At 38.9% G+C, this 25,723-nt stretch overlaps 1 protein-coding gene across 6 annotated transcripts in view; it reads left to right on the top strand.

Annotated features, from left to right (window-relative positions):
* PLEKHG7 (pleckstrin homology and RhoGEF domain containing G7) overlaps positions 1-25,723 on the top strand; it is a 65,612-nt gene that overhangs the window by 28,595 nt on the left and 11,294 nt on the right. For all 6 annotated transcript variants that reach the window (XM_037845178.1, XM_037845174.1, XM_037845177.1 and 3 more), the window contains 10 exons: positions 1,939-2,034; positions 2,802-2,945; positions 6,089-6,184; positions 6,778-6,879; positions 9,450-9,563; positions 15,976-16,150; positions 17,675-17,790; positions 18,129-18,222; positions 22,005-22,084; positions 23,840-23,993. In XM_037845178.1, coding sequence (XP_037701106.1) covers positions 1,939-2,034; positions 2,802-2,945; positions 6,089-6,184; positions 6,778-6,879; positions 9,450-9,563; positions 15,976-16,150; positions 17,675-17,790; positions 18,129-18,222; positions 22,005-22,084; positions 23,840-23,993 — 1,171 coding nt within the window. The remainder of the gene's footprint in view (positions 1-1,938; positions 2,035-2,801; positions 2,946-6,088; positions 6,185-6,777; positions 6,880-9,449; positions 9,564-15,975; positions 16,151-17,674; positions 17,791-18,128; positions 18,223-22,004; positions 22,085-23,839; positions 23,994-25,723) is intronic.

The raw sequence follows: 25,723 nt of genomic DNA, 5'->3' as shown, positions 1-25,723 counted from the left end.
AGACCTGGTCTGTTCTCACCAATTCAATCACTCGAAAATGTATTTATTCCCTCTTAATCTTCAATTACATTCCAGTTCTATGTCACCAGAGCCTACTGCAAATTTCCATTCCACCCACCTTGTAGTTTCTAAGTTGGAGACCTGTTCTTTAACCTTAGCTTATCACTTTTCTTCATTGCCCAAATTTTCTCAAATTAAAAATGCCTCGTTTCCTCTTGAAAATTGTGCCACCCTGGTGGAAGGAAAAGGCACTAAGCACATCTGCTACTCTAAAAGAGTTAATGTGTCAGCCAAGAGGAATACATCCTCCCTTCTCACTGACAGATCTACCAAAGGTGCTTTGGTCAGGAGGTTGGTCAAGCACACAGAAAGCCACGTGAGGGCCCTTCAAGACACGCAACTGGTCATGAAAAAGGTAATGGGTGGTAGTGATGGTAGCACAACATTGTGAGTGTAATTAATACCACTGAAGAGTACACTTTAAAATGTTTAAAATAGAAAATTTTGCATTATATATATCTGTAACCACAAATTTCTAAAAAGTTATTATATACACACACACACACATACACACACATGCACACACTGGTGCCCACTTTCCCACAACTCCAATGCCACTTCCATTGTCTCAGCTTGTCTCTTTTCCAATTTGCAGCTGATTCTTTATTTCCACAACATGCAGTCACTATGGTTTCAACCATCAACAAAAGGCATATATTCCAACTACTGTAGGAGGTCTCCAACCGGCTCCAAGATTCTTTTGCTAATGTGGAAGCTAATGAGTTTACAATAGGTTTCCTCTTTCGAAATCATAAGCCTACCAGGGAAACCAGCCACAGCCCCTGCTGTTCTCTTTAGAGCATTCTGAAACCATTACAGGATCTCCTTTCAGAAACACAGGGAGACCCCTTCCCACAACTGCAGATGACCTGCACCTTCTCCCACACACTAACATTAAAGTTAATGAACTTCCACCGAACTCCTTAGACCCATACCAGCATCATGCACCCTGAGGCAATCGAGTTAAAAAATTATTTCTAATAAAGATGAATTTGAAATGCAGCCAAGGTGACCTTCTAAAGCCTTATTTGACAGCTTCTTCTTGGTTTGTTTGGTAAAATGAACTCTTCAAATGGGTAATTCATGATGTTGCAACAGAATATTGAATGAAGCAAAAAAAAGGTTTGTGATATATTAAGTGAAAAAAGCAGCTTATGAAAGAATGTGTAAATATGGCACCATTTAATAATTAATTATGAATAAAGTTGGAAAAACGTTTTCTCTGTTTATCTGGTTTGGCGATAAAGGGTAGCTTTCATTTTCTTTGTATTTTTCTTTGTTTCTCATGTTGTCCGCAATAGTCATATATTATTTTGTAATCAGATTTTAAAACAAATATTAAAAACAAAAATTATAACAGTAATAAGTGAGTGGTTCCATTCTAAGGAAACTAGAGTTTCTAGCATATTCTGGTAGTCCTTGGCATAGAGTTATGTTGGGCAAGTTCCTTTCACACTCTCGGTTTTATTTAGTTGTCTGCTAAATGAGGGGCTGCACTAAATACACTCTGAGGCACTTTCTGATGCTAAAGTTCCATGAGCCAAAGCTCAGAAAAGGTAAAACTATGAAGGAGCTCATATCATCTCACCAGGTAGGTTCTGCACTTGAAGTCCCTCTATTTTCTCTGTGATTGTTCTGTGCCTTGGGGTTTTTTGTTTTTTTGTTTTTTTTAATTAGAGAAAGGAGCTTCCCTCCTCCAGTTCCGACATTATTGTCCTGTGGGCCGGACTGTGGTTCTGAAATGCCTTTGGAACCCTTAATGGCTTAAAGACAAAATATGTGATCTGCTCTTGTAAATGTTAAAGAATGAACTAAAGATGCTGAGGCTGCCAAAGTCAAGTCATTAAAGAATTCCTGTTCCTAACCATCCTTAAACAGGGCAAAGACAAACACAAGCACATATCTGATCTGGAAAACTGCCTTGCCGCTGTGAAGATTACGGACTTCAGAGGCTATGAGTTCCACAGCCTTAAGGTATCTCAGAAATTGCCTGCTATTATGGCATGGCTTTTTTTCCTTTCTTTTATACTCTTTGTTGTTATTTTAAATTGTCAAATTATTGCCTTGTTCTAATGACCACAAGATGTAGAAGGAGGAACCCAAGGCTGGGAGGGCAGGGCCTGCTCCAAGTGTGCCGCGGTAACTCAGCAAAGTCATTTTACCTTAAAAGACATGAAAACTCTTCTTAGACTGTGAATCCTCTATAAATGTTAATAGTCGTCCCTTCTATTCACCTCTCTGGGCCTTAATTTCCCATCTGAAAAATAAGCTATTTGTGATAAGACAATTTCTAAGGGTCTCTTTAAACTCTAAAGTTCTTCAGGAGTTGATTTCAAGAAGCACTGCCAATGCAACCTGGAATCGGAAATTCCAATTACGAGCTTGGGATTCTTTGAGGGCTACTTTTTGCAATAAACTCAAAAGGACTCGTGAAATTATCAAGGATAATTTGAAAGAACACCCATTTGAATTCCTTTTCATTTTATACTAAGAGTAACATATGTCATGCATTGCCATGCTTTGTACTGGGAAGGTGTTGGCGTCCCAAAGCCTCAGAGAGAGAAGTTGCAGTTTGGGTCATTTGAGGAACCACCACAAAGAGGGATGCCCCAGGTCTGCAGCAGGAAATCATGCATTTGGGGATTGATGTTGATACTATCCTGCCAGCCAGAGCAAAAAGCAAACGAGTCAGCCCATCAGGGAGGAAATGCTTTGTTCTCTTTTTCTCTCCCCATGCCCAGGATAAGACCTGGAACGAAGTCATGGAAACACATCAAAAATTTCCTACTGATCAATTAGACTGCAGAAAGCAGCAAGAGGCCGTGTGGGAACTTTTCACGAGTGAATGCACTTATTTTTTGGACCATTTATTAGTTCTGAAGATGGTATGGCTGGGTTTAATTTTTGTAGTGAATGAAAAATATTAATTAGATTCTTTGGGGAGTTATTTTCCTCTTCCATACTAAACAAAGAAAGTTAAACCCCTCCCCCTTTTCAGGAGATTTGTTAAAAAAATTTTATTTATTGTTTATTTTTGTTTTCGTACTATGTTTTTTTCTCCTCATTTCTTTCTCAAACATACCCTCTCAGTTTTGGGTAAACTAGTCCAACTCCCCATCTGGTGTCCACATCTCTTCTGCCTTACTCTCACCCTGTGTTTACACTCTCCTCACGGCGTGGAGCTCACATTCACCACACGGGCAGCCCGTTCCATCTTTGAACAGCTTCCTCCTTTGGAGTTCTTACTCCTTCATGAACAAAGCCAGGCTAAGGCTTTCTATCAGTTACAGAGCCATAGCCACAGATTACCAGGGCTGCCATTCACATGTAATGCAGTGGAGCTTAATCACATGGTGTATTCATGGCGTATTCACAGTGTCTTCTGTATGAATGGCACACAACCCTGAGGTTGAGCCATGCTGCAGCCCCAGTCTGGTGAGGCTCTCAGCAGAGAATTCCTTGTAGAAGAACCACAGATACGAGGGAGGAAAGAAAGTAGCCTTCTTCCTAGACCACAGGAGAGGAGGGTCATGTTGCTCCCAAGGTTGCTTCTGCCCATAAGCACCTTTAAGTCCACATTAGTATCTTTCTCAGGGAAAAAGCACTGTGTTGGGAGACCTGAGTTCAAGTCCCGGATCTACCTGTGACAACATGCTTTGTGACGTTAGGAAAGTCTAGTTCTCTGATATCCTAGACCAGGGTTCTGCACACTTTTTTAAAAGGGGCCAGACAGTAAATATTTCAGGTTTTCCAAGCCATATGGTCTCTATTGCAACTGCTCAACTCTGCCATTGCATTGTGAAAGCAGCCACAGGCAGAACATAAATGAATGTGCATGGCTCTGTTCCAATAAAACTTTATTTACCAAAACAGTGTGCTGGCCAAATTTAGCCCATGGGCTGAGAATTCATGACCTCTGTCCTAAGTTATAAAAGGGGAATAACAATACCATCTCCAGCTACCTCATAAGATAGTTATGAAGATCAAATTATTTAACTGTGTAATCTGTCAATTGCTATACAAATGTCAGTTATTTTCTTAAAGTAATATTTATTGTCAGTCACAGTCCTAAGTACTTTACCAGCAAATTTTAAACCACAAGTAAACTCTATGAAAAAACTGAAACTTAAAGACTGTATCAGTTAGGATGCTTCTAGGAGCAAGTCACAGAAAACTAGCTTAAATAAAGGATTTTATTGGTCCCTGTGACTGTAAGGTCCAGAGGTAGAAGAGAATACAAGGCTGGTTTGATCAAGAAGCTCAAAACCAAGGCTAAAGTTTATTTCCATCTCTCATCCTTGCTTTTCCTGACATCAGCCTTATCCCAGGGGTGGCTTGCCAATCAGTCACAAAATGGCTGCTCTCCTTGAGCCCATGCACAAAGAGAGAGAGGGGATCTCTTCTCCGCATTCATAGCACAAATCTTGAGACTCATTCCAATTGGCTGGCTAAGGTCACATGCTCACACCTGAACCAATTATACTGGCTAAGGAAGGAATGTTCTAATTGGCTTAAGGCAATCAAGACCCACCCCTGGGAGTGAGGTCAGCTTCCCACATGGCACAGGGGCTGGATGGGAAGAGTAGATACTGAGGTAAAAACTAGGATGCTGTTAGGCAAGAAGAGGAGCACTGAAGCTGGGGAATAACCAATAAAAGTTCATCACGAAGGACTAACTGCCTGAGCTATACTGCATCTCTTGCCCTAATAAACACAGAACTTTCTATCCTACTGTAACCCACACACACTTTTCAAAATAGCATTTCTGTTTAAGAAAAGGTCAATCTGAGTTTATTTATTCTCAAATATCCAGGTGCATTTAGAGTACACATGCACCTCCCTTTATACAATCCACATGGGTTTCCCAAAATAGCTTGTAAATTGAATTCTTGTTACTCAAATAGCAAGATAAATATGCTGAAGGATTCAGTATGTAAAAGAAGGCAATATTTTCTATAAAGCAAAGAATCTTATAGCCAAAGAGATATTTCTTCTAAATTTTCCCGATTTATCTGTAGTGGTGAGTTCTGTTTCTTAAAATTATATTAAATGCTTTTTTTTTGACAAATTTCTGGACAATTAATAATATATGGATTTGGGATGCTCTAAGGCAGTGGCTCTTCAGTGTTGTCCCTAAACCAGCAGTATGAGAATCATTTGGTAAATTGTTAGAAATGCAGCATTCTCAGACCTCATCACAGACCTACTGAATAAGAAATGCTGGGGGTAGGATAGGGCCCAGAAAGCTCTGGTTTTACAAGTTCTCCTGGTCATTCTGATGTAAATTCTAAGTAAATGAAATGGAGATGGGAATTGGAGAAGTTTCCTGGTCTGAAGACCAGTCTTTTCAAACTTAAAATTCTTGAAATAACTGGTCCATGTGAATGCTTCCCATCCTGTATACAAAGTTCTCCAATTTCAGTATATTGATCTTGCTTTAGTTTATAATGTGAGGTCAGGTTTTTTGTAAGGATTGTAGTTCTTCCTTCTTGACTTGCTTTTCAGTGCTATTAAGAGAATTAAATCAGGAAATAATAATACAAATACTCCCTTAATTTTTCATTAATATTTAACACCTTTATCTAAATCTAAACATTTCAGTACCTATCAGATATTAACTCATTAATTCTCTCATTTTAATTCCTTTGAAAGTAGAGGACATTTGGGTCCTTTGCAGAGGAAGGAATAAATGAGAACGCAGCATAAACACTGTTTTGCTATCAAGTTAGTGTTTGGGACTTTCATTGGCAATGCTGGCAGAGAAAGCACATTTAAACAGATTATTTTTCAAGAGGAAAGTTGTTAGTGTTCACATACAACAACTTCATAGTGAAGCACACTCTTACGATATGTTTTAGGAAGTTTAATTGTCATGATTTTATGTACCAAAATTCTTAAAACTTGAGAATATTAATTTCTAGATTTTTTTTGCTGAAGTTATACATAGGAGGTTTGTGTTCAATTTTCATTCAAAGAGGAGGTTTAAAAATTAAGAAGCTGAAAGTAATGTGTATTTCTTTTTCTGAAGATCTTTATGAATACATTAAAATATCTCCAAACTCATGAATACCTCCTGGATGTGGATTTATGGAGACTTTTTGCAAACCTGGAGGAGTTAAGTCAGGTGAGCAAAACAAAGAAAACGGCTGTAGCCATATTTTGAAATTCTCCACAGAATAATGAAAATTCATGTTTGGTCTATTCCTATGGCTTGAATTCCATCCATATTGTTATATGGTATATGGACTATTCCATCTTCCATCCTTATATAATCTTAGAGTCAGGAATCAAGAACAAAGTGTAAACATGCATTGACATTTTTTCCAACAGATTGCAGATATTAGTTACCCTTCGGTAACATTTTCCATTTTTCCGTAGCTAATTAAGAAAGTGGATATAGTCCCACTATCTCCATTACTATCATAAGCACTTATTCTCAAAATAATGAGCTTTCCTCATATATATTGTAAATAAATAATATCTTTCCTCTAAAAAGTAAGGGAAAAGAAATGCAATTAAGAATGTGCAAGTAAAACTTACAAGAACTTATAAGAAAATACTTATTGGAGAGTGAGGAAAATAAATTTTTGAATTTTGCTGGGAGATACATTTGAAATGGAAAACACCTGTAAGAATGATATTTTCAGATTCATTAAATTTTTATTCCTTACCTCTGGGTCTCTGCCCTCCTCTTGGTTTCTTTCTCTCTGGCTCTAGACAAGCCTCAGTTTTGTGAACAGTCTTTTCTGCATCATCAAGGACTATGTAGATGCTTCCAAGCTGGCACCAACGATGGATTTCATTTCCGTGCTCAAAAAGGTAAAATCCTTCTGGTAGGTCTTGGCTTCCTACAATGAATTTACTCACATCCCAGGAAAACTGTTTGTATCTACTTGAGTTTTTGTTCCTAGGAAAGTTTCACCATACCTTCCCACCAATAAACCATCCCTCTCTCTGCCGATCAACATTTTCAAAAATAGCTTTCAGATTCTATTTTCCCATTGTCGGATCTCCTGTGAGTGTTTTCTTAAAACAAAAATATGCATACATGGAAAAGCCATTTCCAAGTCTGTTTTTTAAATGACTTCAATTTAAAGCTGTATTCATGGCAATATTTAGTGTGCTAATTATATGATTCAGTTGTTCTTCTAACAAAAGTGCCAGTCTCTCAGGAAGGAACAAAATAAACCTTTAAATCCATCAGCATCCTTGATAATACTTCTGTGCGTGGAACAAGAAGAAAAAAGGAAAACTTGTAGCCCTGGTTTGATAAGTGTCATCCAATTCTTTAGTAAATGTTTGAAGCCCCCTACTTTTTTTTTTTCTACTTTGAGTTTTTTAATCCAGTCCTTATCTCTTTGCATTTAATGAGATCTGTATTCTTACAATCAATAATGAAAAAAAACATAGGTGGACATTTACTGAGCATTTACTAGATGGATGGATCTGAGACCCTGTAGATAATAATGAACAAAACTAAATTCAGCCCTTGCTCTAGTGAGGGAGAAATTAATTCAGTAATGGCACTAATGGTTACATGATCAAACCGAGATAAATGTTGGGGCAGAAAGGAACTTGGATTATGAGTGTTCAACAGAGGAGCCTAATAGGTCATAAGGAGGCAGGTGGTATAGGTAGGAAATTCTCCCTGAGGGGGTGATGCTTGAGTTGGCAGGAAGTAGGAGGAGAATTAACAAGGCAAAAACAAGCAGGAAATTAGATATAAAAAAGGGAGATCCTTTAGTGACTTTGAAAACTGATTTGAAAAAGAATAACTTTGTAAACAAAGAGGAGGAATATAAAGTTCACAAGAAGTCCATCAGTTGGAAGATTGGGACTTTTGCTGCTCAGATGTGAACCACCTGAGGAGGTCACTGAGTGGGAAACTGAGACTTGGAGAGGGTAGACAATTTGGCCAAGGTCACACACCTGATGGGTGGTGGAACAGGGTTTCTAAACCTTATCATTTATGCTTCTTAATTTTGGCCTCTTAGCAACTACCTCTGAACAACGGTTCACAGGCGTCTCTGCGCTCTGTTAGAAGACCTTCCCTTTGCTTCCAACCTTCTTCTCTGTCCGGCTATTAAACCCTCATCACCCCTCCCCAAAATGAACTCATATAAATGTCTTCCAAATTACTTCTCACTGAAGCCAAAGTTTGACATTTCTTCCCATAGGATTTTGTCCTCTCTGGACCTATAACAAAATTTATTTCTGGGTTGGTTATCTCTGACTTTACTACTGGCACCTCCTTTAGTGGATTTCTGGGCTGGATCTTGTTTCTCTACTCACTCCAGTTAAAACGTTACCAGCAAGCAAGTCCTCCTTCTCCAATTCCACCACAGTATGACACTATTGGAAATTACTCAGTGGGACCCATCACTTATTATATTACTCAATGAATCTATTGATTAGCACATGGTTTAGTAACATGGCAGGCACTCTGATTCCTGAAGTAGAGGAATGAGAGTTCCTGTCAGTAATAAGCCTGAAGCATTATTGATATGAAAAGAATTAAAGTCATTCCCAAGAAAGGCATTTAAGTGATATGGTGCCAAACTGGGCAGTGTTCTCAGTTTGACCATTTGATCATTATGTGTATGCAGGTATGTGCACGCATGCACAAATACCTGCATGTATATGCATGTGTATACCAATATACACATACATGAATATGAATATGTATGCATGTGTCTATGACATGATTTTTGCCTTATTCTAAAATAAAATTCAGATGGTTTACAAATGTGTAGTCATTATGGCAGGTTTAGGACATTAAGGAAAAATAATGAAGAACAGTGTTAAGAGAATAAGTGTAAGATCTGGTAAGACTGCTACACAAAAGGCATGCTACTACAAGGAGGTCCCAAATCTGACTCTACATTTTTGGAAACCAGCAGGAACTTTTAATTTATGGGTCTTTTTGAAGAATATCCAATAAAATGCTAAATGTGGTTACTTTAATCACATTACGCCAGCACAAGCTTAACGTCAACCAGCACAGGCACTGGAATTCAAAGCAATTTTTGGTATTAGGTGTCCCCCAGGGTATGTGGGCCTCAGCAGATCACAGACAGAAGTAAAGGCTGTATTAAATCAAGGTGTCCTAAGTAGAATTTTCTCTAAGTACAGGAAAAAAGAAAAGACTACTCATTGAATTATTATTACGGGAATACTAAATATTTTTTAAAAGAATGTTTATTGTGGAGATTACCTGTTCATTATGAGAGCACTGTTTATATCCACACAATCTTAACTCTTGTTTATTAATGGTGGCTCTTCCCCTTTACTTTGTTCTAGCTAATGGTAAAAATGAAAAGAAAGAGAAAGTCGGTCAAGGGTCAGCTTCTGTTTCTGCTGATTCCCTTTCTGCTCCTCTCCTCCCACAGTACTTCCGGGGCAGCCTCTGTCAGAGCCACCAGACGTACTGCCTGAATTACTCAGCGGCTGTCTTTTATCTTGAGAGCCTGAGGCAGAGAGATGACTTTGGAATTTATTTAAAAGTAAAGTACCATTTTTTTCTTCTTCTATATTTTCCCCGAGACTCTTTGAGTATAACAGATACTGGGAATTATTATGCTCAAATTAAATGGGAAAGAAGAAAACTACATTACCAACAATAAATTTTAACCACAAATCTGCCTTCCTCTTAAATACATCATCCACTTCACACTTAGGAATTTGAAATGGTAGACATCTGGAAACATTATCTCATTCAATATCCCTCCTGAACATTTTGGCCAGGACTTAGACATATTTTATCTGTTTGTTTGGTTTCTTTGTGGTAGAAATTGGTACATCGTAAGGAGAAAACTAGAATAAAAACCCAGGATTTGTTCTTAGCAAGACCCTACTGCACTGAAAACTTATACCACCACTTATATTGTATTCATGTGAATGACACTCCCCAGAGTTAATTTAACAAGGCTCAGCCACCATTTTCAAATGAATATGGGAAGTTCTATACTGACTGTGAGGTAGAAGGGTAGTTTATATTTATATATGAAATACATATTACATCCAAAGCTATTTGGGGAAAGGAAGTGGAAGACGCAATACTGTAATGATAGCACATGATTCCCTCAAAAGTCTCTTTTAATCCTTAGCACAACACCATGAAGTTGATTACATTTTTCCCATGTGTCCCTAAGGCTTGAAGAGGTAATACAACTTGCCAGGTTACAAAGCATGGATGGCAAAGAAAGAACCAGGATAAAAGTCTTTAAGCAAAAAAATCTAGTGCTCTTTACCCCAAAGTTATTTCCAATTCCTGGGGTTAGTTCCCATCGTAGGGAATTGTTAGACTCTAGAAACAAAGATGAGGGGTCTGGGAGAGACTTTGGAGGGGGTGATAATTGAAAGTTAATCTGCCTTCCACTGCCCCACTGTACAGAACAAAAGCATTATTGCCGGTAATAAAGGTGAAGTTTCTTGAGCCCTGGCAGGACATCTGTAATCTCTTTGTCTCCGCAACAACTCCTTGGGAATTGGCATTGCTCCCACAATTTAGGAGCTTAGACAAATCAGGTAATTTACTGAAAGGTATGGTTGTCAAGGAGCAGAAACAGGATTCAAATTCAGACCTGTCTGAAGCCAATGTTCATTCTTCTACATTTATATGTTTCTATAAGCAACATTATTGGAAGACTTAAATCTGTGTACTATTGTGGGATATCTGAAATTTGGCTAGATGATTTTCCCTCCATACCAGGTGGGGCAGGGCTTCCTGAATAGAGATTATTCTAGTGCATGTTGATGGGAGTAGAATTTTGCCCACTATTTTAGAGATAGTTAAAATGAGGTAGAGAAAACAACAGAGAACTTTGTAACAAGGTTGTAACTAATAATCACCAAGAAAAGTAGCTACCATGGGTTGTGTGTTTGATATGTGCTAGGCACTGTTCTAAGAACTTGGCGTGGAAACTTCTCATCAACCCAAAGAGGTGTATACTTTTATTGTCTGACTTTCAGGTGAGGTTTAGAAAGGTCAAGTAAATTTCCAGTTTCTAAAACTGCTAGTTGCCTCAGGCCAGTGTCTCATTCCCACCAAGACGGATTTATTAGGAGAACATTTTTAGTTGGCCCCCTTAACTTCTTTAATTGTTTCCTAAACACATTGGATGTTTATTGTAAAACAAACTCAGTCTCCATTGATCTAGACCCATCAATGCAAAGGCATTTTTTTAAAGCACTCAGAACAGTACCTTTTATTGAAAAGTACTCAATAAAAAGTAATCGTTATTGTTAGTCATTGATAGCTCACTGTGGGCAAGTTTCATACATTTACTTTTTTTTCCCGTTGCAATTTTGTTGAGATATAGTCACATACCATACAATTATCTGAAGTGTACAGTTTTTCACAGTATCATCATACAGTTGTTCATTCATCACATCACCACAGTCAATTTTTGAACCTTTTCCATTACTCCAAAAATAAATAAATAAAAATTAAAATAACAAAAAAAATAAAAGTAAAAAATACCCAAAACACCTCATCCCCCCCCCAGCCCCCCTATTATTCATTTATTTTTTTGTCCCTGTTTTTCTACTCATCTGTCCATACACTGGATAAAGGGAGTGTGAGCCACAAGGTTCTTCTACAATCATACAATCACACCATAAAGGCTGTGTGTGTATATACACACACACACACACACACACACACACACACACACATGTCTTCAAGAATCAAGGCTACTGGGTTGCAGTTCAACAATTTCAGGTATTTCCTACTAGCGATTCTAATACACTAGAAACTAAAAAGGGATATCTATATAATGCATAAGAATAACCTTCAAAATGAACTTTTGACTCCATTTGAAATCTCTCAGCCCCTGAAACTTTACTTTGTTTCATTTATCTTCCCCCTTTTGGTCAAGAAGGCTTTCTCAATCCCACGATGCCAGGTCCAGACTCATCCCCAGGAGTCATGTCCCACGTTGCCAGGAGATTTACACCCCTGGGAGTCGTGTCCCATGTCAGGGGGTGTGGGCAGCAAGTCCACCTGCTAAGTTGGCTTAGAGAGAGAAGCCACATCTGAGCAACAAAAGAAGTTCTCTGGGAGTGACTCTTAGGCACAATTATAAGTAGGCTTAGCCTCTCCTTTGCAGTAACAGGCTTCATAAGGGCAAGTCCCAAGATCAAGAGCCTGGCCTGCTAAACTTGTAGTCCCCAGTGTTTGCAAGACTAGAAGGAATTCCCCAAGTAAGTGAATTTAATATTTCCACATTTTTCCCCAGTCCTTCAAAGGGGCTTTTCAAATACATTTTTATCCTCTGTACAAAGGCATTTTTTATCCAGTCTCTCTTGTCAGAGATGCTTTCTTTCCTTAATGAACCTGAAACAAAAGCCAATGGAGAGATGAAAGAAAAAAACTTTACTTTTAGAGTTGTGAGATGTATTTTTTTCTCTCTTGAGGACTTCCAAAACACTAAAAGCTTCCACTATGCCTGATTGGATCTCCTGTCTAAATTATTAACCACTGATGCTTCTCACTTGATTGATACCTCGGAGAGAATGGGAGTTTTCACATTTACCCTGAATACCAGTGGATGCTGGCAGCTAGATCTGTTCCCTACAGCAAGGAAATTTGGGGCAGTGGTCTGGGGCTATGTGTTTTGAGTGGGTCCCCGACTGCTGCTGAGGAATCAGTGACTGGAACTCCCCAGTCCCCCAAGAGGACCAGCAGGTAGCACTGGAAAGTTCCTGCGAAGCCAATGCGTCAGCCTGGTCATTAACCACTAAGGCCATCTCCCTGCTCCTCTCTACATCTCTTCTTTGCCCTATTCACCATTCTTAGCTTTCCCACATCTGCAGTCCCAGAAGCTTGTTTCCTTCTGTCTGCATCCCTTCCAATCCTAATGAGAGTCATGACCGTTTTGATCTGGATGAGTACTCAGAGATAATTTAGTACCCTCCACCATTTTACAGAAGAGGAATCTGAGTTACCAGGAAGGTGTCCCTCAGCTGCCCCACCCCTCTAGAGCTCTATCCATTATGCAACTCTGTGTTCTCTTTCATGGCCTGTCATCCGCATGTAGGAGAGTGGAGAACCTTTATTCATCAGAATTTCTGTGAAGAATTGCCCTGGATGTTTTCAAAAGAAATAACTTTGATAAAGCTGCTTGTATGGGATGGTGAGCCTCCCCCAAGGACAGGGTCAAACCATGAAAGACAAGTGCAAAGTGCTAAATGAGGCAAGAAGATGAAGGGGAGGTTGGAGGACAGAGAGAGGAAAAGCTCTTTCTTTCCAAAGAGACTGGAGTTAACAAAGTAGTGGTGGGCTATGGTCTGTGTATTGGACCCCCTCCCCACAACCCCAAAATCTTCAGTAAAATAAATATATACACTTACAAAATGTTTGGCATAAGTGGGTTTACAGGAGAAACTATCATAGGAAGCCAACCAAAGGACTAGGTTTGGCACATGGTCCATGCCATTCATGGAAATAGGAGTTGGGGGGCTAGAGGAAGCCATTGGCATTTCAGTCTCTGTGAATTTGAAAATATATAGGGGAGGGCTTGGGACTCCCACTGGCCATTAGATTGGTGTTTGTTGAGGCAGTTATACCCAGATCTCCGAGATGCCAGGGCTAGCTCCTGGGCATAAAGATGGGCATAGAGAGATGTCTTTGGGGAAGCAGAAGGAGCCTCCCACAGTGTGCCTGGCTCACCTGGGGCTGGTCCTGAAGAAAAGGACCATGAGGAAAAAGACCAAAGCTGGGACTAGACTGAGAATGAAGAAGAGGAAAAGAGACTATATCCTGCCACAAGAAAAATATTTAATATAAGGACAGGGTCCCTTTATAGCTGAACTCAGGATGAATTTGGTGTGAGTAGGTGAGATAAGAAAAGAGGGCAAGAACACACACCCTAATGATACTTCTTGAGGTATTTCTCTGCAGATCTTCCAGAAACCAGCCTACATGGCTGATTGTGCCAACTGCATAAAAGCTCGGATCCCTCAGGTTCAAGTCAGTGTCGTAATCAAAGAAATCGTCCAGCAGATAAAACAAATGTAAAAGATATTCTCATGTTTACTTATGTTTGCCAAATAGCTGCCATAGAAATCCAATGCATAACCCATAGCAATACTTGGTAATATTCTCTTTCCTCCCTGTCTTTCCCAATGCCTGGAGACTCTCAACTGCTTTTTCCCAACCCCAACCCTAACTCTCCCAATTTAAAATTTTGAGTTTCTTTATCCTCTCCCTCCCCTCTCTATATCATGTCAATCAACTTAGCCCCTTCAACTTCTCTTGTCAGTTTTGTCTTCATTTTTGACCATTACCCTGATTCTCCCCAACAAAGGAGAGTTAAGAAACTGACCCATCAAGCAAGAATCCTTCCCTTCCCCTTCTACCTCTCCAGTGTTGAGTGAGTCTCAGTTCTCCTCATTGTGCATCACCATAAGGATGGGAACAGAGCTAGAAAACCAGAAACCTTCCCAAGGCCAGGGAGAAGGAGATGCCATTGAACAAAACTAAGCCCTTTTTTTTTCAAATATGTTAAACTTTTTTATGGTAATTTTTAAACACATTACAAAAAACAAAAAAATGAGTATAATGAACTCCTGTGTGTACATCACCTTGCTTCAACAATTTTCAACTCATTATCAATCTTGTTTCATCTATACCACCATTCATTTACCCCCGACTCATAATCTGTATTTTTGTTAATATCAATTATTTTTAATTATTAGAGCAGAGACCAGCATCTAGGTTGGTCTCTGCCTAATCTGCAGATAGATATATCATTATATCTATCATTAGGGAGTGTGTTCTTGCCTTCTTCTCTTATCTCACCTACTCACACCAAATTCATCCTGAGTTCAGCTATAAAGGGACCCTGTCCTTATATTAAGCATTTTTCTTGCAGCAGGATGTTTTTATAGAAAAATCATTCAGAAAGTGAAGTTCCCATATAATGCCCCTCACACACACACAGTTTTCTATATTATTAACATTTTGCTTTAGTTTGATACCTTTGTTACAATTGACAAACCAGTATTATAATGTCATTAACTATAGTCCATAGTTTACATTAGGGTTTACTCTCTGGGTACATTAAGGTTCTATAGGATTTTTAAAAAGTTTTCTATTCTGGTAAAAAATATCCAGCATATAATTTCCCATCGTAACCACTTTTAAGTACACAATTCAGTGCTATTAATTTGATTCATGATGCTGTGCTACTATCACCACCATCCATTACCAAAACTTTTCCATCACCCCAAACAGAAACTTGACCAAGTTAACATTGACTCCCCATTCCCCATCCCTGCTTCTGATAACCTGTATTCCAATTTCTAACTCTATGAATTTGTGTATTCTAATTATTTCGTATTAGTGAGATCATAACAATATCTGTCCTTTTGTGTCTGGCTTCATCACTCACCATGATGTCTTCAAAGCTCATCCACCAAAAGTAAACAAGAGTGAGCAAGGCTGGAGCCTTATCAGCACCACTGATGGAATGTGCCTTCTTTAGGGGATTTAATGAAGTTTAAACTTTTCCTGTGCATCTGAATATTGACACATTTCCCTGTTTAGGAGGGTTGGGCAGTGATAAGTGGTGCTGATGGCTGCTGCCTTCACCTCCATTGCTGGGAAGGTGAGACACCTGAAGAAGGTTTCTTTCATTTCTTTAACTGAAAAGTAACATTGTTGATCAGTAACACTCAATAATCCTCCTAACCATATCCAACAGCCCAATTTTGGACACTGAATTTGGCACTGATGGATAAAGGCATGCTTTAAAAAGGTTGAAGGTGGGATTTTCAAAATCAAGCTCAAGTCCATGGCTTATAAATTTTCCCTGCAAGCTCACAGGTGTGTTGTGTTGTTACCGAGTAAAACCTCTAAGAGGTGATTTGATAGGAGAGGTGACATTCTGGTCTGTCTTTTGCCTTCCCCAGTGGTGTGAGCAAAATGAACAGTGCAGACGGCTTCACCTGCCTGAGCTCCTAGTGGCCCCCCTCCACAGGCTGACTCGATACCCCTTGTTGCTGAGGAATATCTGGAAAAGGAGCGCAGACGCCACTGACAAAATCACGATCTACTCCATCAAGGAAAAGGTGGAGAAGTCAGTTGGTAAGTCCCTGAGATTAGTGGCCAAATGCTGGGTATGAGCTTAATCACAGAGGCCAGGGGCGCTGTGGCTCCCGGGACGCAGCTGCTCTTCCATCCTAGGAGGTAATTCCATGACCTGAGGTCCCGGCCCTCGGAAACATGGGTTTAAGGTTGAGTGTTTTATAAATCAAGCACACCCACAACAGTGGACTCCAGCCCCATCCTGCCAAGCCCTCTGAGAACTCTAACATCAGATTCATCCAGGACGTGGCTCTGTCTCCAAGGGTTTCAGAAATGATTCAGGCAGGAAAAGTTCGACTTCCCAGATGACTGAAGGCACTTTGTTTTTAACATCCATCCTGAACTCCCACACAAAGCAGGTAGGAATAAACAATGTGGGAAGCCCTGCCAAATGTAAATAGCCATTCAGTTTTTGTAAAAGTCACTAAAATCCAAGGCCAATGGACAAATAATTCCAATTGCAATCTTCAGATCTGAAATGTGGGGATGGGAAATGAACAAACCCTGTGGTGACTTGAGTTTATTGGTGTTGTTCTGTTATGTTTGAAGTTCATGCTTTATGCCTGTAAACCAGCATTTCCTTGGGAGCATCACATCAAAGAGAGAACTCAAATTAATGATCACAACTGTATGGAAATTACTTTTCTCCCATTCATAAGTTTGAAAGCAAAATGAGCATTTAGTTGGGGGTTTCTTACATTTTTTAATTTTTTACTCAAATTGTAAAATGATGCAAAGAATAGAAATCAAGATTATCAAGTGAATAAAATAAAACTTCCATTAAAGGCAGACTTTTTTAAACTTACAAAATAATTTTAAGGATTTTCACTCATTTGATTAGGTTTGTGAGGAGGTAGCATCTTCTTTGGGGATTTCTTGGTAAAAGATGGATTCTCATTGTGGAGGGAAGAGATTCGTGTGGCCTTCCTTTAGATCTATTGCCTTAATGAGATGAATTCTCAAGGGCTCAAGGAACCAGATGATTCTGTGGGTCTATGGATGGCCGTCCCTGTTTCCAGAAATCATTTCAAAACCTCAAAAGCAACATGCTATTAGAAAAGGTTGGAAAATTGATACAGACCTACAGAAGAGAAAATGAGTTCTTACCAAAAAAAAAAAGATTATCCGTATCATGTAGTGAATATATATTTTATAATTAAGTCAGAGATACATGTTTGTCCTTGTTAGTCTGATATTATTTCCTTCCTCTAATCACAGACTGTGTAGTGTAGGGAACAAGAGAACATAAAGGGCTTTGTTGGTATTCTTGAAATAAAAATGCACAATACATTCCCAACTCCCTGAACTAAATTTGTTAAGCTTCATTCTTCCCTGGAAGAGACTGATTTCAAATTAGTTTTTCTAAGATTTTTAAATAACCAGCAATATGTTAAATGAACCTAAGATACGGTCTGGCTCCAGGGACAATCAGTGTCTCTAAATGATTACTGTGGATCTGGGTTAAAATTTACGGTGCAATGTCACATGCATTTAAAAATATATTGGATGTTTTTTGTCTTTCAGGGGATCTTGAAGGAAAAGTGAAGTGGCTTGACAGCTTCCAAAAATTTAGACATCTACAGGAGATTATAGTGTGGCCTCCGCTTTGGGAAAGAGACAAAAGGTTTTTCATTCCAGAGGTACAAAAAGGAGCATTTGGGACTTGAGTCCCTGTCTGGAAGTTTGGGTCTCTGGGGGAAATACAATAGTCTTTAAAAATTCTCAGCTGTCCACTGGAAGAATAAATCTAGTCTTCTGAGCAAGAACTAAAGCCTTCATCCATGTAGCATGCTATGTTTGGAAATGATGCAATTATGCCATTCTTGGGATGATCTTGCTGAAAGGTTTTCCCATTCTTTTCAGGTTGCCCATCTACTGGCATTTCCAGATGTTGCGAACTTCCTAGACAGAGTTCATTGCCCCAACACTTTGAATATGTTCTTTTCCAAGCACTAATCTCTGTCTCTTGTTTTGCAAGTGCTTGAAACACATATTTAAAGAACACATGGAAGAAAACATCTTGTCACCAACCAACAGACACCTTCTCTATGAAGGAAAGTTAACTCTTGCAGGTAAATAACCACTTCCTTTAAAAACCAATCTTTGCTACCTTGTAACTGTAATGAAAGCTGGTTTAGTTATTCCTAATTGAAGGGTAGGAGGAACTGCCTTTGCCTGTGTCCAAGGTAGTAGAGATGTGATTCAGAGAGCATCCTCTGGAGTTACACAAACCCTGGCTTGAACAAAGACTTCACACTATTAACTAGCCATGTGCCTTGTTAAGAAGGAGTCTTAATAGACCCAATTTTCCAGAAGAAGTTTCTTGAAGGGTCAAACATAGTAGAATGGAAATGAACTATGTAACATCACTGACACCATGTCCAACTTATCTAAAGGCATATGCTGTATTAATGAAATTTCATCAGAGAGGGAGGCACTATATTGTGTAGTATCAAAAAAAGTTACAATCCGTGGGATTTGACTCAGAGTCAGGCACAAAGATTTGCCAGAGGTGGGGATAACACTGTTAGAAGAAACTTATTTTGAATGAAAAAAACGACAAGAATCAAGGGATCTAGCACCAACTGAGGGCTTTGGGGAAATTGTTTAAATTCCCTAAGCATCTTCTGTAAGTATTGATGCTGGCGACGATGATGATGATGATGATGACGATGATGACAATGACCATGATGCCTAACACTTGTGTAGGAGGCTGTTTCAGAATTTCTTCCAGCCTTCAAAAATGTGCTGTTTTAACCAAATAATGTATTTTCTTATTTTCAATTCCCAGAAATTTAAAGTTTTCATAACTTTTGGAGCACAGGAACCTTAACCATACTTCCCATTGGAATTCAGGCCTGAATGTATTTCTCCAGACAAATGTATTTCTCCCTACAAATTGTTATTTCTAGATTAAGAAAAGGAGTAAGCGGATAAATGTGATTTCCAGCAGCTGTAATGCCTAAAGAATGCATACCGTTCAAGCTGCTACAGAATGGAAATAAGTCAATAATGCTGCTCCATTCTCTAACAGTGCAATGAAAACCTCATGCTTTAAGACTATGAGAAAAAGTAAAGACTTAGTTGAGATAGACTGCAAAAATCCTTAAGTCTCAGATCAGGCTGTGAACCACCTATCTAAGCAGAATTTCAGACCCACAGTGTTCACTAGTTAAGCAGAATGAAATCATTTGGTTAAAGTTTTTACTGGGCAGTAACAGCCTCAAACTGCTGGGATAATATTTGTGAACACGCTGAATCTCCCTCCTTATTCATTCCCTTTCATTTTATCATAGTTTCTTTTTTTACGCTATCAGTTGATGAATTTATCTTATTTTAAATTTTGTTTACATGTATTATGTGTCTGCTTCCACTGGAATGAAAGCTCCTTCAAGACAGGGACTCTATCTTCATCAGTGATGCATAGTGATGCATTGGTGTTTGGCATCTGTTGACTGCTTGGTGGGAAGTAGGACAACAATAAATGGAGTTTAAATCATCATCACTCCCTAGAATAAAATCTAAGACAGAGCAGAGGATCACTGCCTGCTTTTGAAAATAAAATACTTGAAATTAGGAGAAAACAAAAACTATTTCCTTCTTGACCATGATCAACTACCCAGTTCATATGTGTGTGGTTGAGGGTGAGGAGAGCAAAAATCTAATGGGTCTTGAAGCTCTAGCATTGTATAAATGGCCTGATCCTCACCCTACGTATCAGTTAGGACATAGATTCAGTCACCTGAGACACAGACAGACAACAGTCACTTTAAAAGATAGAAGTTTATTTCTCTCTCATATAAAATTCTGAGCAACATGACAGTTCTACTCCATGAAGTGGTTAGAGACCCATTTCCTTCTTTCTTGTTGCTTGGCTAGCCCTAAGATACTGCTTTGTTCTTTGTGACCCAAGATGACTTGCCAGTGTGAGAACAGAGATTCCAGCCAGTGGGAAGGGGAGAAGGGGACATGAGGGCATAGCCCTGCCCTTTTGGGATATGACTCAAAAACTGCAGACATTCACTCACATTCCATGAGTCAGAAGTTAGTCGTTGGTCATAGTGAGGGAAGCTGGGAAATGGAGTGTTTATCCTCTGTGAACATGTGCCCACTAAAACTCAGAAATTCCATGACTGTAATGGAAGGGGAGAATGGCTTTTCAAAGACAACCAGCAGTCTTTGCCACAGCCTGTCTTGAGAAAAGGAAAGCTTATGATAGTGGTGGAATAAAAACTTATTTAAATGTTAAAGGAGGACTCAAAATTAAATAAAATAGCTTGTTTCTCTTGTATGCAAATACAGAAAGAACCTTTCGTCTAACTTGAAGAAGAGGAGAGAGTAGAAGTAAACTCTAAATATCTCATATATTAATTTAACCTTAGCCACCTAGCTTCCAGGTATAAAAGCATGTGGCAAAGAATTTCTAGAGTAATACAAACAAACAACCAAACAAATAGAATAAATTTAAAATATTTATTGGATTTTTCTTTATTTACTTATGCACCTGTCACATGCCCTCTTAGCTAAATGCCTTTTCTTCTGAAATCACTTAAATTTAGCCACTTCTCTAAGAGAGTGAATAAAAGAGGGAAGTGGACTCTGATATTTGATTTGGTACAAACTCTAAAATACCTTCTCAGGGAAAAGTAGAAAAGCCTATTTTCCTTAAGTAACTATCAAAAGTGATCACAGAAAAGGTTCTGCTCCAGTTTGCTAAAGCTGCCAAAATGCAATAAATCAGAAATGGACTGGCTTTTACAATGGGGGTTTATTAGTTTACAAATTTACAGTTCTGAAGCCATGAAAATGTCCAAATTAAGGCATCAAGAGGTAGATACCTTCTCTGAGGAAAAGGCCAGTGGCATTCAGAACACCTCTGTCAGCTGGGAAGGCACATGGCTGGTGTCTGCTGGTCCTTTGCTCCTAGCTTGCATTGCTTGCAGCTTCTGATTCCAGTGAGTTTCTCCTTTAGCACCTATAGGTTCTCACTTAGCTTCTCTGGGGCAAACTGTGGGCTTCATTTCTTAGCTTAGCATCTCCATCTTCATCTCTTAGCTGCATCTATGTCAGTTCTTGTGGATCCTCCTTGCTTCTCCCCGGGGCAAACTCTGGATTACATATTTTAGCTTTTCTCCAAAATGTCTCTCTCAGCTTCTCTGAGTTTCTGTCTCTGTGAGCTCTCTTAAGGACTCCAGTAAACTAATTAAAACCCTCCTTGAATGGGCGGTGTCACATCTTCAGGGAAATAACTTAATCAAAAGGTCCCACCCACAATTGGGTGGGTCACGTTTCCGTGGAAACAACCTAATCAATAGATCCCACCCACAATAGGTCTGTCCCCACATGACTGCATTAAAGAACATGGCTTTCTATGGGGTACATAACAGATTCAAACCAGCACAAGTTCTAAATATAAAGCTAGATGGATAATATTTAAACATGTATAGACACATTGTAAAACTTGGGAAATAAGTAGATTTAAGGACAAAATGCCTTTTCTCTTGCAATGTGCACCTTTGCATCTGGATGGTCATTAGCTGATGGATTTGTTCTAGGCTTAGTCAAACCTTTACAAACACCCTCTGGGTTATCTTAGGGTCACTGTGAAATGCATCACAAATACAGTGTCCTTAAAGTTGGAAGCTTATATTCAAATCAAGTCTCTGCTTCAGGAAGAATTCAATTCAACATAAATAGTTTTCTGCCCAAATGATTGGCGGTCCCTGAGCTGCAAGCCTAGTGGACCATAATAAACACCTTACTTTATTTTCTAAGGGATTCCTTGATTAGGAAAACAAAAAATCTTTTGCTTCCTATTTTAAGGCTCCATTTCACCTTCTCTTTCTTTCTTCAGAAAGCACAAGATTCCTAGATGTCTATCTGTTTCTATTTGATGATTTCCTCTTAGTTACGAAAACTAAACGCAACAAAAAGGTAAAATGCTGCTCCTTGTAACTACTTTCTTAAATGTATTAAAATATAAAAGATTTTTACACATTAAATCAAATCTCACCCTCTAAAAAATGGAGACATTATAAAATATTGACTTTTTTATTTGTTTGTCTCTGAACTGGAACAAAAAAAAAGCAAGTTACATTTCTTGAGGATGACTAAGGATGTGTGAGTTTAGAACAATTTACTCTGTAATACTTTTGAGGTAAGTCCCAAAAGCCAGGAGATTTATTGCCTGACCTTCCTCACCAAAGGAACCAGAAATACTTTTGCCTCTATTAGCCTTTTCCTTTTCCAATTTGGCCAACACAACCAGAGCTCCCAGACTGGGAGGGAGTGCTAAACTGTCCGCAGCCACGAACCGAGGTGGCATCCACCACCTGTGCCGATTGGAAAGCTCACAACCAGGTGCCTGAAAAATAATAATTTGGAGGCCAAGAGGTGAAGGGAGCCCTGATCCTTCAGTGTCCATCTGTGAAAGACTGTAGAAGCCAAACACAGTGTACTGCTGGCCTCAGAGACAAAATAATTTACCTGGGGGCTAGAGCTATGAAATCTCTTTGGCATATGGGAATTTCTCACATTGCTTATTATTGGTTGCCACTGTTACTGTTGTTTTTACTACCCTTTAAGCCACTGGGTCTCATGGCCCACTAAAGGCTTTCCATCTAACCTCCCTGAATGTCGTAGGCTAGTGGTATCAGAGAGGGAGGCTCCTCTAAGGCTGTAAGGTAGGAGGAGGAGCTGTTATACGTCCCAAGCCATCAGAGATATCTAATTTTGTTTTATTGCACTCATTTCTTTACCATATAACTGGACTTATACAAATATGCTAACATCATGAGACTAGATACATCATATCTTCTAATAAACTAAACTTCTAGATGGGATGTTGGGTAGTTGAGCTAAATAATTGAAAAATCTTTAAGCAATGAAATAGGCACCCATTAATCAATCTATGAATAGCTGATCTGTGGTTGGGGAGAAACTGGATGTTGGAGAAAATTAAGAGTCACAGTTTTGGATTCTCTATGGCCTTCTATTTTAAGCTACCCTGACTAGAATGTCGGAACAAGCCAAGTTCTGAAAAATTTCCACCCCCTTCAAAACCCTTCCCTTCAAATAATGGCACAAATCAGAGCACAAGAATTAGTGGTGGCCCACATCAACTGTATTGTAAGTGAAAATTTTAGTTTCAGACTTCACAACTTGACTGCAAAATAAAGACTGTTGTCCGTTTTATATTTCACTTTGTTTTTTGAGGTTCAATATGTATCATGCAAATCATAATCTTTTATACCCTTTTAAAATTTATCATCTTATATATTCAAAACTATTTCAATTATTTACAAATTCCAGAGCATGGAATTTGTACAGAGTTTAGGATTAGAACCCATGCATAGAGTTGGCCAAAATGAAGCTTCTCTTTTTTATCAACTAACTCAGTACTACTGAGTGATTAATGTACTGGGAATAAAGATCTTCCCATGGAAGTGATGGTGATCACAATGTTTCCCAATAATGGAGGCCAGCCATTATTTACTTAGATAATTAAACTTGGAGATCAGAAATCACCATGCTTTGGGGAAATGATTTTCAAGATCCAGAAAGAATAGTAAGCTGGATTTCAAAAGACTGTTTCTAAGAATCTATTTGCTTAAATATACACTTTAGGTATGTGCACCTCACACATTATTTATTTTCTATTTATTGTATTATTTTCGTCTTTCATTTCAGAAACTTGGTGGCTCAGACACTGGTTTAATGTGTCCTTCGCTTACCCCTGAACTGCAAACAGTAATAAAAGAGGGTGGCTCATGTACAGTGCTTGATCAGCCCATTCCACTAGATAGATTGGTAGTCAAAAATATTGATCCACTCCACGTATCAGGTATGGTTCTTTTTTCATCATCCAGTTTATCTGTTTGTCGTCACAGAGTTTTATGCTGGCCTTTTTGGTAGCAGCATGTGAATCCAATTGAAGTTGTAAAACACAATACAGGGTTCCTGTGTAGCCATGTATCATTCACTCTAGAAATTAGTTTTGGAAAGAGCCTTGGACAAACTCTGCCACTTGATAACTGTGTAACCTTATGCAAAGCATTTAAATTTTCTAAGCCACAAATTTCTCTTGATAAAATAGGAATCTACTTCAGTGGATTGTTGTGAGAATTAAATGAAATAAAGTATGTAAAACACTCAATAAAAGATAGCCATTATTATGATGATGATGCTTATTAAAGCACTGGTAAACCAGGTTGTGCTTTGCAAATGCAAGTTGTTTCATTACACTTGCTCTACAGAAAGAAATATTGCAGAAGCACATACATAAATATAAGTGTGTATATGCGTACATATATATGCATATACACACATCACATTAGAAATATATACCATCTGTATGCACTTGTTCAAGCATATCTCGGGTGTCTCCTAAGAGCCAGGCACTCTGCAGACCGCATAGATGCAAAGCCGAACAAGAAACAGCCCTTGCCCTTGGGAGCTCTCCTGAACAGTTGAAGATCAATATAACTAAGTTATATATTTAAATGCTTTACCTATATTAACTCATAAATGGATGCACCTCTCTCCACAAAAGCAGAAGGGTTCTGCTGAGGGGAAACCTACACCCATAAATTCATCTCTCTGCCGCTGCTTCTATTCCTTCGGTTTCCAGTAAGAGTTGCTGAGAGGTTAAACTGGCATGCGTTAAGTCCTCTCATATTTGATTGGCTGGGACCAATCACGGTCTATATTGGCCAAAGTTTGCACAAGCCAGGGAGCAATTCAGCAGCAAGCCTAAAAAGTGACATCTAAGGGGAGTGAACTCTTTGCCTGGTGGACACAGCCACTGCCACGGTGATTCTCATCCCCACACGTTGGATCTCAGAGTAGTGTAGGTGAGGCAGGTTCAGCCTTTGGGGCCTGGAAATTCACCACCTTTTTTTCTTTTCTTTTTTTTTTTTTGGTTTAGTATATTTTTTCTTGGGGAAAAGTATCATAATAGAGGGAACCGTATGCCATAAATGTATTCCTTTAATATGGCGAGTATAGTTAAAGACTCCAGCATGATAAATGGACTAAGGGGAGGAAGAAGTCATGAGCTCTGGTGGGGAGAGAAGAAGAAACATGGGCTGAGGGCCAAGATGGTGACGTCAGTTTAGCCACAGTCCTGCCAACTTTCAGAGCTGGACCTTAAGGGAAATCTGACATCACTGGATTACCTTAAGAGACACGTTTCCCCCACCTATTCCTTTTTTAAAAATGAAAACAATACTTCATTATTATTAACTATAGTTCCACCCATTTTTTTCTTTTTTGTTAGTTTCCTATTTATAACTGCCACCTTCTGTTTTTCTCATTCTTCTGGTCTGTTATTTGGACTGTTCAGATACAGTGTGGGCAGGAGAATAGCTGGAGAAAGGAAAAGAATAAAGGGGGAAAAAGAAGAGATTGAATTTTGGAGTGATAGAACCTGTTTTCAAATCCTGACTGTCTCCTTTACAAGTTCTGTGACCTTTGGCAAATTACTCTGTTTCCTCCTTTGTAAAGTGAGAATTAGCTGACCTGCCTTACAGGGTTGCAGTGTGATTTAAATGACACAAAATGGGCAAAACAAAA

This window comes from Choloepus didactylus, chromosome 8 (genome assembly GCF_015220235.1).
Source record: "Choloepus didactylus isolate mChoDid1 chromosome 8, mChoDid1.pri, whole genome shotgun sequence".
Taxonomy (NCBI): Eukaryota; Metazoa; Chordata; class Mammalia; order Pilosa; family Megalonychidae; genus Choloepus; species Choloepus didactylus.
Note: the sequence above shows the minus strand (reverse complement) of the source record. Positions and strands in the feature narration are given on the sequence as shown.